Raw genomic sequence first — 15,674 nt, 5'->3', positions numbered from 1 at the left:
AAGGCTCATATGTGTTTTTGTGCATGTACTAGCTCTTCCCCACCAAAATATATAATCTGCTTCTATGTTTTAGTGGTCACGGTACACAAATGAATTATGACCTTGGGGGTAGAAAATTCCTTAGAAACCAAAATTTGGATTTCCATGCAAATGTTCCTTGTTTAGAGAGAGAGAGAGAGAGAGTGCTCTAAAAACTTATTCACAGGGCACATTAACATCTTAGGTCTTGTCTACACTATGAAGTTAAGTCAACATAAGGCAGCTTACGTCGACCAAATTATGGAGGTGTACACACTACAATGCTCCTCCCACCACTGTAACTCACCTCCTATGCAGACCTAATAAAACCACCTTGACAACAGGCACAGAGCTTAGGGGAACACAGTTAGAAAGACACAGTATCAGTGGAGACACTGTGTTGCTTGCATTAACCTAAGTGGCCTCCAGAAGGTGTCCCAGAATGCCCACCATTACCACTCTACTCACCATTTTGAACTCTGCTGCTCTGCAGCCAGGTATATAAGTATTCACCCCTCCCCTTTTGAAGTCCCAGGAAGTTTTGAAATTGCTCTTCCTGTTTGCTCGGTATGAAGAGTTAACATAGCAGACCATGCCATCTCGACACAGAAAACACTCTTCTGCTTGGAGTACACCAGTGGTGGTGGATCTCCTGGGTCTGTGGTAAGAGGAGGCTGTGCAGTCACAGCTCCACTCCAGATGCAAGAACTTTGATATGCATGGCCAGATCGCTTGGCGGAGAAGGGCTATGACAGGGATATGCAGCAGTGCCATATAAAAATTAAGGAGATGAGGTGGGCATACCAGAAGGCAAGGGAAGCAAATAGTCACTCTTGTGCAGAGCTGCAGACATGCTGCTTCTACAAGGAGCTCCATCCTCAGCAGCAACCCCACCTCCACCGCTAAGAGCCCGTAGATACTTCGGGGGGCTGGAGTTACCAGCTACCGGAGTGAACTCCGAGGACAATATATTGAATGAAAGAGTGGAGGTGGAGGAGAATGGGGGACATGTTACAGGGAGATCTGGTAGCATGGGCAAGTAAGGATATCTTTTTGACTCCAGAACAGTCTAGTGTCCCCCAGCAGTGTAGCTGTGCTGAGTCTGATGCAGGGGAGGGAACCTCTGGTAAGTACTCAGTTTGCTTCAATACTGCAGGGACACACACTACTTTTTTTCATCAGGCTAGAAGAGGTACTGAAATAACCTATACAAGTACATTTGCTATCTGCTTTCTCATTCCTCTGTACAACTAGGCAGCGGGAGCCTCTGGAAAAGTTTGTTTATGCACACCTGGATGTCCCGTGAATCCTTCATAGAGATCTCTAGGAAACTTTTCTTTCTGCAGTCCTCTGCCAAAGGTTTCTTATTAGGGATGCCTTGTTTCTTCCCCACGGTAGGACATTGCCATGCCACTTCACAATTACTTCAGCAGCACCATTGCAGCAAACAGGCTAGCAGTATATGGACCCAATGCAGCCACACACATGCAGGAGGTGCTCCCTTGCAGCCTTGGTTACCCTCAGGAGTGAGATATCAGCTACAATCACCGCCACCTGTGGCAAACGGCGCCAATATTCACGACAATAGACCTAGGTGCTTGTTCTGATAACCATGTGCACAACACCCCCATTTGTCCCAACTCACCCCTCTCCTGCAGGCTGTACTCACCATGGCTGGGGCTGCCACCATGCTGAATGACTCCTAAGGGAAAGTGAGAAAGTTGTGCTTGTAACTTGTTTGGATCAAGGGGTATAAGTACAGTGACAATAAGACCTCTGTCCACTGTTTCTTTACCAGTACAGATGTGGCCTTGAGGGTCCCCTCACGCACACTGGCAGAGCGGCTTGGGGAAATAAAGAGAAGAAAGAAGAGGGCTAAGGCAGACATGTTCCTGGAGGTGCTGCAATCCTTTGATGCTTCAGATTGTAAGCAGAGAGGCAATCAATGAGAAAATGTGGAGGGATACTGTGGAAAGAAAACAGGTCCAGGAAGAGATGATAATGCTGCTCAGGGAGCAAACAAATACGCTGTGCTCTCTGACTGAACTTCAGGCTGAATACATCTGTGCTCGCCTCTCCCTGCAGAATTGCATCCCAGGACCTCCCTACATTCCCCCCACACATTCCATTTATCTTCCATTGCCACAATAGTACCCCAGGCACGCCACTCCACAGGATATCATGCACAATGACAGCTTAACATATAGCCAGCTGTGAGATCCTGGTTGGCCTACGTGCCTGTGAATTCACTGTCCCTTCCCCTTTAAAGATATTTTTTTTCCTGTGTGTAAGAAGTTTACCTCAAAATGACATAGGTATGTTTGCATGGGTGTAGAATAAAAATCAACTTATGGAAAGTGAATGAACCTTTATTATTCTCCAACACATGGTGACTGCTGCTAACATTCAGAGACAGTAGCAACAGGTGCATTTGCATTGTTATAATAGTACACACACAGCAATTATAACAATGTTCATACCACAGTGCAAAAAAATAACGCCAGGCTCAATACATTACAGCAATACACATTACTGTCGTTCATTGTTAAAATGCTCCTTCAAAGCCTCCATGATCCACATATCTCTCCATTTAGCCTCTCCGATATTCCTGGTATCTGGCTGCTCAAAGTCAGCAGACAGCTGTTCAACTTCCATGTGCCACCCATGGGGAAACTTCTCCTTTATCAGAAGGGTAGCCGTGTCAGTCTGGATCTGTAAAAACGGCAAAGAGTCCTGTGGCACCTTATAGACTAACAGATGTATTGGAGCATAAGCTTTCGTGGGTGAATACCCACTTCGTCAGATGTATTCACCCATGAAAGCTTATGCTCTAATACGTCTGTTAGTCTATAAGGTGCCACAGGACTGTTTGCCACTTTCTCCTCCTTTGCTACACAGATATTATGAAGTGCACAGCAGACTGCTATGACTATGGGGATATTGCCCTCACTGAGATCTAACCTGAGGAGACAGCACCAGTGACCCTTTAAGCGACCAAAGGCTCAAGAGTCATTCCATACCTGCTGAGCCTGTTGCTTAAGTGCTCCTTGCTGCTGTTAAGCTGGCCAGTGTATGGCTTCATGGACCATGGTGCAAGGGGTAGGATGGATCTCCCAGGATCACTATTGGCATTTCCACATCCCCACTTGTAATCCTCTGGTCTGTAAAGAAGAGTCCCTGCTTGCAGCTTTCTGTACAGGCTTGTATTCCTAAACATGCATGTGTCATGCACCTTCCCTGACCAGCCTGTGATGATATCAGTGAAACAATCTCAGTGATCCACCAGCACTTACAATGTCATAGAAAAGTAGCCCTTTCTGTTGATGTACTCCATCTCAATGTGGTCTAGGGCACACAATAGGGATATGTGTGCCATCTATTGCCTCATCACAGTTAGGAAATCCCATCGCTATTTCAAGCACATTACCCGCAGTCACAGTCCTTCACAGCAGGAGGCAATTAACAATCATGCACACTTGCATCACAGCAACCCCATGTGGATTTCTGACTCCAGACTGATTCAGAAATGATCAGTAGTAGTCTGGCATTGCCAGCTTCCACACAGCAATCGCCACTCACTTCTCTGCCATGAGGGCAGCTCTCATTTTGGTGTCCTTGTGCCTCAGAGTAGGGGCAGAGTAGGCTCCGTACACAGTACCAGGAAGGGGCTTTGCGCATTCAAAAGTTCTGCAGCCACTGTTCATCATCCCATACCTGCATAACAATGTGATCCCACCACTCAGTGCTTATTTCTCATGGCCAGAACTGACGGTCCACAACATGCAGCTGCTCCATGAACACCAAAAACAATCTTGAATTGTGTCTTTCCATGGCACACAACAAGGCAGACACCAAAGCATCATCATCAGACATGCAGCTCAGAAAATGCTGCAGGATCAGGTGAGTTGTATTCATAATGCTCAGAACAATACTGGAGAGCAGTCCAGGATTCATGCTTTCTGATGGAGATGACAAACGCACAGGTTACAGGGGCTGTTGAAAAGTGGTGAGAAATGTACTAGGAAGCCCATGGAATGATGGGTTGGTGAAAACTGCATTATGGGATGCTGCAACTGCCCCCATTAGTCATTGCACATCCTTCCCAAAACACTCTGCAGCGGATGATGGTGATTTGCACATTGGGATAACTACCCATGATGCACTGCTCACTGTGTCAGTGCAAGAGCTGCTACTGTGGATGCGCTACACCAACACAAGGAGTGTAGTGTGGACATGCAACAGTGGTTTAATTATAGCGGTAGCTGTACGTCAACCTAACTTAAGTTGACTTAACTTTGCATTGTAGACATGGCCTTAGAGCTGGATCCTGAACAGTGTGAATGAGTGCCAAGTAAAAGTGATGAGTAGGGGAGGGAGTTCAGGGGAATTTGATCACGGATAGCTGTTCAACTCAGACACCAACCTCTCTCCCCCCACCCCCACCAACTTCAAGAGTGAGACCTCTTTAGGATAATAAGAATCATGTTTACAGCCATGTTTTCTCAGACATTACAGTCTCCACAAGACATGCCTCCTTTATACTCTGCACATTTGCAAGTAAAGAACAGACAAACTGGAGTAGTTAACTTGCCACTCAATGCATAAGTCTACACCTATTGCTTAAACTCATTCATGCCCATGCCCTTTGCTGATCCTGGAGCACACCACACTTGCACAGTCCTGATGTGATAGAAATGTTCAAAACTGTGAAGCAGCAGTGTTACACTCAGGGTCATAAGTTGTTAACCTATTGACTCAGTCTTCATTCAGTTGTTCCTCCAAATTTTCACATTGTGGACCACTTCTTCTACCAGAGATACTTTCATAGACATATCCCCTCCCAATCACTCAATACCACATGCTCCCTGCAACATCTGCAGTCACTGGACACACTCAAAAATTGACAATATTAAGACAACAAGCTCATATATGCACTGGGCTCACTCATTTTGTACCTAAACTACTAATTACCTTTTGCAGGGTCTGCAGCCCCCTGTAGGTCTGATCTCTTCAGGTCACTCTGAGGTTTGTTTTCACTAGAGCTGGTCAGAAAAAAACTCAGATGGAACCATTTGCTATCAGAAAATGCAGCTGTCAAAATCAAAACACTATGCAAGTGTGCTGAATTCACTAAAATTTTGTTTCAGAGGAAAAAAGGTGGATTTTATTTTTTGCAAACTCAAAATACTCCATGAAACAGAATATGCGATCTTTTGCACTTGCTGCACCTTGCACTTTCAGTTTTAGTTCCATCTGTGAATCTGCTTTCAGTTGAAATTATACATGACAAAGAACCATTGTCCTAGTTAATTACAGGGGCCTGGTTATGTTGAATGTTACATTATTAATTATTAACTTTTTATTTGTATTGAAATAAACTAAAAATGAAAAGCCCTTGTTTCAGAACAGAACTTTTAATATAATTACACGTTTTTCAAATTACAGGAGCAAAGGCAACTATGTTCAGCTTATCAATACTTTCCTGTTGAAATGTGAATGCATTACTTAATGCCATAAAGCCTACTGAGTTTAAAAGGAAAGGAGTAAGGGGAAACTGTATGAGTCATAACTTGGTAACTGAATGTGTCTGTTTTTCTGTGTCTTCCACCCCAATAGTTTACTCTCACATTTAGAATTCTGCAATCACTATGGTGCACAAATTCAGTCCTCACTGCAGTTCTAAAGAAGGGAACATCTGTTTGATAGTCACTTGTCAAGGTTCCTCCCCCACTCTGAACTTTAGGGTACAGATGTGGGGACCTGCATGAAAAACCTCCTAAGCTTATCTTTACCAGCTTAGGTCAAAACTTCCCCAAGGTACAAAATATTACACCTGTCGTCCTTGGATTGGCCACTAGCACCACCAAACTAATACTGGTTACTGGGGAAGAGCTGTTTGGACGCGTCCTTCCCCCCAAAATACTTCCCAAAACCTTGCACCCCACTTCCTGGACAAGGTTTGGTAAAAAGCCTCACCAATTTGCCTAGGTGACTACAGACCCAGACCCTTGGATCTTAAGAACAATGAACAATCCTCCCAACACTTGCACCCACCTTTTCCTGGGAAATGTTGGATAAAAAGCCCCACCAATTTGCATAGGTGACCACAGACCCAAACCCTTGGATCTGAGAACAATGAAAAAGCATTCAGTTTTCTTACAAGAAGACTTTTAATAAAAATAGAAGTAAATAGAAAGAAAGAAATCCCCCCTGTAAAATCAGGATGGTAGATATCTTACAGGGTAATTAGATTCAAAAACATAGAGAACCCCTCTAGGCAAAACATTAAGTTACAAAAAAGATACACAGACCGAAATAGTTATTCTATTCAGCACAATTCTTTTCTCAGCCATTTAAAGAAATCATAATCTAACACATACCTAGCTAGATTACTTACTAAAAGTTCTAAGACTCCATTCCTAGTCTATCCCCGGCAGAAACCCAGCATATAGACAGACACACAGACCCTTTGTTTCTCTCCCTCCTCCCAGCTTTTGAAAGTATCTTGTCTCCTCATTGGTCATTTTGGTCAGGTGCCAGCGAGGTTACCTTTAGCTTCTTAACCCTTTACAGGTGAGAGGAGCTTTCCCCTGGCCAGGAGGGATTTCAAAGGGGTTTACCCTTCCCTTTATATTTATGACATCACTAAAGACTGATATTAAACTGAATGGCATACAGTAACTATGGACATCTACTCTCATCCATATGCCACCATGGAACTTCCTTTAGCATTAAATCAAGACAGCACCAATAACAGAATATACTTGTATGAATCAATGCTGAGGAAGTTATGTATTTATTACATTTCTAACAAAAAAACCCACACAATACCATTAGTCAGAACTGCTATATCAAACATAGCAAAGAGAGAGAAAATTACATACTAAAAGAAACAAATGGAAAGCAAGCTATATGTTCTGAAATCCACACTCTGCACCCTGATTAGACCAATTCAGAAACAATAGGTGTCAGCTCCTCCCTTCTCAACCTGGCATCAGAAGTAGTAATGATTTATTAGTGTCAAACAGACTGCTCCTTTACACTGTGGTGTCTCTGCTCCAGTTTTTTCTCTGCTTCACAGGAAAGGGTTTCAACACTGGGTGTTCTTGCTCGGATTTATTTTTCTTTGCAGCTTGAAAACTCTGAAAAACTAAAACTAAATGCCTGGAACACAGGCTTCCCTTTCAACCTACTCTTGTAGGGTTGTTTTGAACTAGTTGTATCAAAGCAGCCTCTAATCCTAAGAAGGACACAGCCAAGTGCTTGGATTCATCAAGGGCCTCCTTATCTGGTCATGAAAAAATCAGCCTGGCATGCTAGACTGATTTCCAAGGCTGAAAAACAGACTGAACACATTTGTCACTTCAGAAAGCACTCAGAATCAGGAATAGGGATCACAGACCCCAGAAGGAAAGAGACAGAAGTTGAGGAGAGATTACAATTCCTAAAGACTGTTTCTTAGGGCTTGTCTACACTAGGAAATTAACCAGAACAGCTATTAAAAATAGCTATTATGGAATAACTCCCAATGTGGCCAATTTTAAAGTGCTACTGCACTTTAAATTCATACCCTACCTTAATCCAAAATAACTTTTAAATGTAGAAAAGCCACTACTTAGACGCTGCCACCATTTTCCTTTTCCACTGAGGACAATGAAAGTCCAATCTACAATGAATTCTGGTGGTCACTTTAAAGTTGGCTGTTTTTGGAACTCAGCTTATCTACACTTGAATTTTATTTCAGATTTAAGTATGGTGTGAATTTAAAAGGCAATAGCTATTTTGAAATAAGAGTGTCCACAATTATTCTGGTTAATTTTCCCATTTACACAAGCCTTCGGATTCAGCTGTGCTCATTCTCTATATCAGTAGTCATAGTAGGGTTTTTGTTTTTAACTTTGACACAAAAGCAGCCACAGAAGACACATTAGAGCAATGGACGAGTGGGAAAAGCATTACCATACTATTTTACCCACTATTTATTATTAATATAGCCAACTCATTGACTTTACTTGTGGTTCTCTACCAAAAATTTTCAAGAGATGAAATAACTGAACTCAGCCAAATTTATTAACTAAAGACAAAACAGTACAATACAAAAAAACAATTCTTATCTCAAAGCGTGTTCACTTTCATCTGAAGATGTGCTTCAAAGACACACCCCTAAATCCACTGATGTTTATATCAAGTTTGTTTACAAGTTAAAAACACTTATTTTGTCACCTAAAATCCAACCCACTAATTTCTCAACTTGTTTTTCTGTTCTTTTCCTTATCTCTGTTTGAATACCACATTCCAAACCAGCTGGACATAGAGGTACATCCCAACCTCTGATAGAACACACCATTCATGTATCTTGACTTTGATAGGCTTCCTGTTTTCTAATGTCAAAATTGATTTCAGCTTGAAAAGTGTTGTGGGATGCTTGACATGGGTGAACAGAATTGTAGGAAGAGCATAATATATTCACTTAACATAACTGCCCAACACACACACACAGAGGATATTATATTAATACCATTCACATAATATCTATTAATGTAGCGTGTACTATGCCTAACATATATGTATTGGCTAATATCACTCAATCCAGTCTTACTGTAGAGGATGGCAATATCTCCTTATTTGTGGTGTCACTGAGACCAGAACTGAAGAGAGCAGCAAAACATTTAAGGAAGAAGACAAAGTAAATATTGATGAATTCCCTATGTTCCAAGTTTCTCATACCAGTTAATGTGGCTAAAAGTGTGAACTTCCTGAAAAATTATTCATTTAGAGAAACATTTTCTAAGGTATCTCTCTTCCAGGGAATCCACTGATATGACAGACAGATTTCTCCCCAACCCCCACCAACCCCCCCAAAAAGCTGTTTAACTGTTCAATGTGGGTGAGGTAATATATCTTTTATAGGACTATTTTCTGTTGGTGAAGGAGATAAGTATTCCAGTTTACACAGATCTCTTCTTCAGGTTTAGGAAAGGTTGTCAGAGGGTCAGGGCTAAATACCAGTTGGAACAGATTGTTTAGTATAAGCAGGTAACATACTGTAAGAGACCATTAAAGTTGAAGTGGCCAGTTAACACCTCTGTAGTCAGAGTCTATTCGCTCATTTTAACACAACACAGAGCTCTCCTGGAGTGAACTGTAATGTTACAAGAATCTAACTCACAACAGAGAAGTACTTCCCATTATCTTCAGGCTTGTCTACACATACCGTGCTGTATCATGTGCTACTGTGGTGCTTAGTGAAGATGCTACCTATGCTGACAGAAGAGCTTCTCCCATTAGCGTAGGCACTCCCAACTCCCTCAGTGAGGGTTCAGGTCTGCATAACTACGTCACTCGGGGATGTGGATTTTCCACACCCCTGAGCAACATAGTTATACTGACATAAGTCTGTAGTGGAGACCAAGCCTACAAAAAATCTTACCTTGTTGTGTCCTAGTCACAAGGACTCTCGAAGAAATCGCACAAGACTTAACACCTGGCACAGGAATTGTTTGGGGATAGCCAGTAATAGCCACTCTCTAGTGTAAACTATTTATTATCAGCTCTTTTTGCACTCAGTATTCTGATCTACAGGCAGCAGTCAAAGAGGCTCTCTCAACACCCTCAGAAGACAACTTGAGAACACAGCTTTTTGAAATATTCTCTTCACTAACACAAAGGTGTTTTTTTGTGTTTGTTTTTACAGCAAGATAAATAAGGCACTATAATTATCTCTCTGTAAAATCCTAAATGGATTTAAAAAACCTTTGTAGTAGTCAACATCAGCACTATACCCCCTCTCTCTTGTTGACCTCACTAACTTAATTGCTAAATAAAACTACAGTACCTTGGGTCCATATTTTTTTAGGTTTTTTTACAGTGGGATAGCTAATACACATTAGTTATCCTTTGATTAAAAACACACACTCTTTTTTGTTAGTGAAGGCATCAGAGAGCCTTCTTCACAAATGTCAGAAAGGATACAGCCTAGAATTAGATTATTTTAGTTGCTTTGAACTGTCTACCATGTATGGCACATGTTGGCTTTTTCTTAATGCTAACCACTATGCTTGCGATGCACATCCAATTCTGGTCTGTCAAGTCACTATCTCCACACCTAAATCCACCCACAAAACTCAATACTTACATAAGGCTCACAGGAAGCAATTCACAGGAATTGGTCAGAGGAAACCAAACCAAACCAAACCAAAGCTTTAATCTGAACCATTAAGGTTCCCTCATGTCTTAGAAGATTAATGATCTTGGTGTTGTAACTCATGCTACTCCTTACCCCAATCCATGCATATTGTTGGTCTTCTCACTCATCGTTTCCAGTTAAATCCTTGGAAGTTAATCAGAGTTTTGCTACTGACTTTCAGCAAGTCATGGACTCTGCCCTTCATGTCTTCAGTTAAACTGTATAAACTTTGGGACTGGGACTATTTCTTTAATTTATTTAATTTAAAAAATATTACTCCTGAATGAATACATCCACATGGATGTTAAATGTCCTCTAATTTATGTGCATTAACTTCACACCTTTAGTTGATTTGTGTTAATTTTCATGAGTATCCTCATGCTGACAGATCTTCAGGTGCTTTTGAAAATCCCACCAATTATGTGACATTGTTGTAAGAAAGCAATAATGAAGTCAAATAAATAATATAAACTGAGTTCATCTAATGTAAAAAAAACCCTATTGATGATAGATTTTCAAGCTCCTGGTGAAGTAACAGAATTGCTATAGTAAGAGACCCAAATGTTCTTCATATAAGAGGAAGTATGCATATATGAACCATCAAATTCTTGGTTTGATTAGTCAATTTTGAGATGACAAGGTTGTCCTTTTTTGGACATAGCTTTTCCAGGAATCACTTGGTAATTTGTTTATGTATGACAATGACTTATGCTTAAGACTCCACCTTCAACAAAGTTGAACCAGACTGAAAGTATGTAAAATCAATAAGGTTTTGAGAGGATTATTTAATGAGCCGGGGAAAACCTGACAGGCATCATGGAACACCTGTGCATTTTTATCACAGTTCAATCATTTTATTCCTAAAATCCTTCAGACCTCTTGGATGTATATTACCTGGGTGTGGTCAGTCATTGCTTTTTAAATGTATCAGTTTGCTCCAGAACCTCTTCTTATGAAACCTTAAGCTCTAAGAACACCTTATCTTTTTTCTAGAAAATAGTAGGTAAGTATTTTCTTTTAGGAAATAAGAGAACTCTACTTTAACAAGAGAAACCTAGAATTAACAGCTACTGCCTAACATCAGATTGCTTCTTCCCCCACATCATCTCAGAGATTTGAAATGCAGTCCTTTGGTGGACTTGGGGATTTGGGGAGAAATTATAATTCCACTCCGAGTCCCCACCCCCCAATCCATCCCTTCCCCCAAGGCCCCACCCTTGCCCAACCTCCACCCCCGCCCCTCCCCCAAGCATGCCTTGCCCTTGCTCTGCCTCTTCTCACCCCTGTTCCACCCCCTCCCTGCACCTCCCATCCACCCCAAACAGCTGATCGACAGGGCCCACCGAGTACTTAATTGGAGGGGCCCACCAAACAGCTGATTGGTGGGTGGCTGGTGGGTGCTGAGCACCCACTAGTTTTTGTACGTGGCTGTTCCAGCCCTGGAACACCCACAGAGTTGGTGCCTACGCCACTGGGTATCATCCTTCCTCAAGATCCCTCTGTTATGTTGTAACTCTGCCCTGCCCCCAATTCAGGTAAGCACCTAAACTTTTATCATAATTGATGATGGTGCTGTGGCTGTCTGTCAAATAGTTTAGGAGGAATTATAGCTTATTACTGTAATTCAAAGGTGGTGACTTGATATGCAAGAATCCATTTACCCGCTGACACTTTTATTTATTTATTATTCATCCCCATTTAAGTCAGAGAAAAATTATGTGAGTGATACTTATAGCTATTCTTCAGTGCTTTTCTCCTTCCTTTGCACTACCCTTGAAAATGAGGATACAAGCATATTCATTAAATGTAAAAATAATTAAATAAGTAAAAACATTCCAAGTTAATATTTTCTAAAGGAACGTAAAAGGAAAGCTGGTGAACATTGAAATCTGTGTTTTTGTCATAGCAACTCAATCATAAATCTTCTCTGAACTGCCTGTGCGCAGATGAAAATGGCATGGCTAAAGCAGGGAGAAGAGTTGCATTGCTTCCTAGTTAAATGTCAAAGTAATTCAATACAGTAGAACTTCAGAGTTACAAACACCAGAGTTCTGAATTGACCAGTCAACCACACACCTCAGTTGGAACTGGAAGTGCACAATCAGGCAACAGCAGAAGGAAAAAAAAAACAAATATAGTACAATGTGTTAAATGTAAACTACTAAAAAATTAAAGGGAAAGTACCATTTTTCTTCCACATACACCTCTACTCCGATATAATGCGGTCCGATATAACGTGAATTCGGATATAATGCGGTAAAGCACTGCTCCGGGGAGCAGGGCTGCTTTACCTTGCTATATCCGAATTCGTGTTACCACAAGCGGTTCCGCTGCACCCCGCCCCTTACTTGCTGCAGCCACCCCCACCCCAGCTCACCTCCGCTCCACCTCCTCCCCTGAGTGCGCCATTGCCACTCCGCTTCTCCCCCACTCCCTTCCAGGCTTCCTGCACCAAACAGCTGATTGGCACGGCAAGCCTGGAAGGGAGGGAGGGAGGGGGCAGAAGTGGAGCGGCAGCGGCACGCTCAGGGGAGGAAACGGAGGTGAGCTGCGGCGGGGAGCGATTCCTCTCCCTACCCCAATATAATGTGGTCTCACCTATAAGACGGTAAGATTTTTTGGACTGCATTATATTGGGGTAGAAGTGTAGTAAAGTTTCAAAGCTGTATTAAGGTAATGTTCAGTTGTAAACTTCTGAAAGAACAACCATAACATTTTGTTCAGAGTTACAAACATTTCAGAGTTACGAACAACCTCCATTCCCGAGCTTCTACTGTAGAATGTTTTCATTTTTACTTATAGATAACAGATTTGGATAGTTCAATTTTATTTATGGTCATGAGGTATTCCATCCATAATTTTCTATATAAAAAAACTACAAAGAAAAACCGGTATATTTACTTCTATCAGTGGTGTAGGGATAGTGATCTATATGTAGGCCAGAACCTCTAAATGTAGGCCCAAATCTCATCTCTAACGAATCATTCTTTTCTCTAACTCAATTCACCACTTGTAAAATACCATAATTGGTAAAACTGACTACTTACATACCTCACATGGATGTTGCAAGGATTAGTTTTATTTAATGTTTTTTTTTTAAATTGAAGATAAATGGTTAGCATTAACTCTCTTATCAATTAATAAAGTAACAGGATAATTAAAGGAAACAGTCAATTACTATGTAAACAGCAAAGCAAAAAATAGGGAATGTAATTTCTGCATTTTTGGGTAGTCCTTTGAAGTAGTTCATTTCTGTTAATTTGATGGAGTTAACGTTTGTTTTTTAGTTTTGTTTTTCGTTTTGCTTTTCCATAAAGCCTGGGACTATTTGTTGTTTTGTTTGTTTCTGCCTATTTGCCTATTAGAAATGGTTTAACAGTGTTTAACCTGGAATGTAAATCTCTAAGCAATGTATTCAGGTAGAAATGTAAATATTTTGTTAGTCTATTCATAAAAAAACACCTAACAAACATTTTAAAAAAACTGTAATTGTTAGGGTGATAGCTCTACATCAAATTAATAATGTTAGTATTTGAGATCAATTTTTAAAAGTGCTGGGAGCCCAACTGGAACTGATGGTGCTCAACATTTTGCAGAAGGTGCTTCATACCATGCAATTCCAGACCCCTCATAAGTGCATTCCTTGTGTGCCAGTCAAGAACCATATAAAATTAAGCCTCTCAATCTAATTGGACAGAGGAAAAAATATTACTTCCTAGACAAGAACAAAACTTTTGAAAATTTTGATGCAAAAACATGAGTCATAGGAGACATGCAACCCTGTTAAAAGATTAGTATGTAACATACATAGTAAACTTATATACAAATATAAGACTGCAGAGTATGCTTGGTCTTAAAATGTTTTTATGGCTATAAAAACATGGATATATGGTTAGAGAATGGACATGTAAAGGAATGGGAGACTGTAAACAAGATAAAAGGTTGCCTTGTTCTTGACTTATTAGATGTGGAATTGTTTTAGATGGAAGATATTTTACTATAATGGCAATTATTAATATAAACTCACATAAAATTATAATACTACAAACAGATGAACAGCACAATGGCATGAAAGCATGATGTGTTTAGAAATAACATAGACACATTACAAAAGTGACAACCTACCTTAAGAACATCTCCTTGTGCTAAGTGAAATGTTCTGGCTGAAATATTGATTCCCTTCCCTGCTTGCACCTGAATGCTATAAATGCATTCATGGTTGTTTCCATAGTTGAGTGGGTAATTGGGGGACAGCAAAATTCCTTCATTATTTGTTGCAGAGGCTCCACATTCAGCTGCAGGTAAAACAGAATGTTGAGGTATAGCTTAATAGAGGACATAAATATTTCAAATAATGGTATGGGAATGTTAATGCAATCTAACAAAACATTAACATTTGGTGTTATTTAGAGTCTGGTTATAAAATAAATTAATGACAGTGAATTATTAGAATTTCTTCACCTGAAGATTCCACAAATATTCATAAATGTATAAAATACTTTAATAAACTGTTCTAAATAATATACAATAATTTTGAAATATGATAATAATTATAAAGATAATAATGGAAAATATTTGAACAAGCCTCTATTTTTGTTTGGGTTTTTTTAGTTCCATCTTTGTTATTTTTTTCAAAAATTATTGAAGACAAAAATTAAATGAAAATAATGATACTTTGGAAGTCACATGGAAGATCTGCATACAGAAACATACCAAAATATCTCTAATATTAATTTAATAAAAATAACCACAGTAGGTGGATGGTATAAATTATGGAGTAAAATAAAAAGTTATAAGTTCAAAATTTACCAACCTAATAAAATAGGAGTAATCTAAATAATAAAAGAGTAAAAAGAAAATTCCCAGACAAGACCTCCATTAAGAGGGATTAAAGCTGAAAATACATAATAGTAATTTAGGAAAAAATACATTACAATTATGATGTTCTTATTCCAAAACCAAACATTATTAAACCAGACAATTAACAGTGAAGGTTAAAAACAAAATAGATCAAAATATCCAAAAATCAAATTTGTGGAAATCTGTACTTAAGGCACCAAATAACCTTAACTCTGACTTGTAGTGATATCATCTAGTAGTCATATGATTATGATTAAGACATTTTAGAATTTGTTTTCCCAGAACAGATTTAAATGATAGCAAAAGGACATTAGATTCCCCCTTGCCCCCCACTTCACCTTGCGTCACTTTAGGAGAAAGTTAAGGTTATTTGGGTGTCCTAACTGTGCAATTCCATATCTTAAGTTTGGATTTATTTTAAATTTAACCTGAACTTTGAATTTCCTTTGAATTATAGGTTTATAATGCTTGTTTCTGGGATAGTTACATCCTCCATGTAATGTATTTGACCCTAAACCATTGGTATGCACGCTAAGCTTTAACTCCATTTTACCATAGTTTTCCTTTGGTTTTAATGTTCGGAAATTTTCTTAGTTCGTTGTTTTACATA

The 15,674-nt window shown here is 39.9% G+C and overlaps 1 protein-coding gene across 2 annotated transcripts in view; it reads right to left on the bottom strand.

The window, feature by feature from the left end:
- Window positions 1–15,674, bottom strand: part of CSMD3 (CUB and Sushi multiple domains 3) — a 1,240,207-nt gene that overhangs the window by 387,340 nt on the left and 837,193 nt on the right. For both annotated transcript variants that reach the window (XM_084620231.1, XM_084620232.1), the window contains one exon: window positions 14,330–14,499. In XM_084620231.1, coding sequence (XP_084476357.1) covers window positions 14,330–14,499 — 170 coding nt within the window. The remainder of the gene's footprint in view (window positions 1–14,329; window positions 14,500–15,674) is intronic.

The sequence above is a fragment of the Lepidochelys olivacea genome (genome assembly GCF_965140295.1).
Source record: "Lepidochelys olivacea isolate rLepOli2 genome assembly, chromosome: 2".
NCBI lineage: Eukaryota > Metazoa > Chordata > Testudines > Cheloniidae > Lepidochelys > Lepidochelys olivacea.
This window is presented reverse-complemented; position numbering and strand designations above follow the sequence as displayed.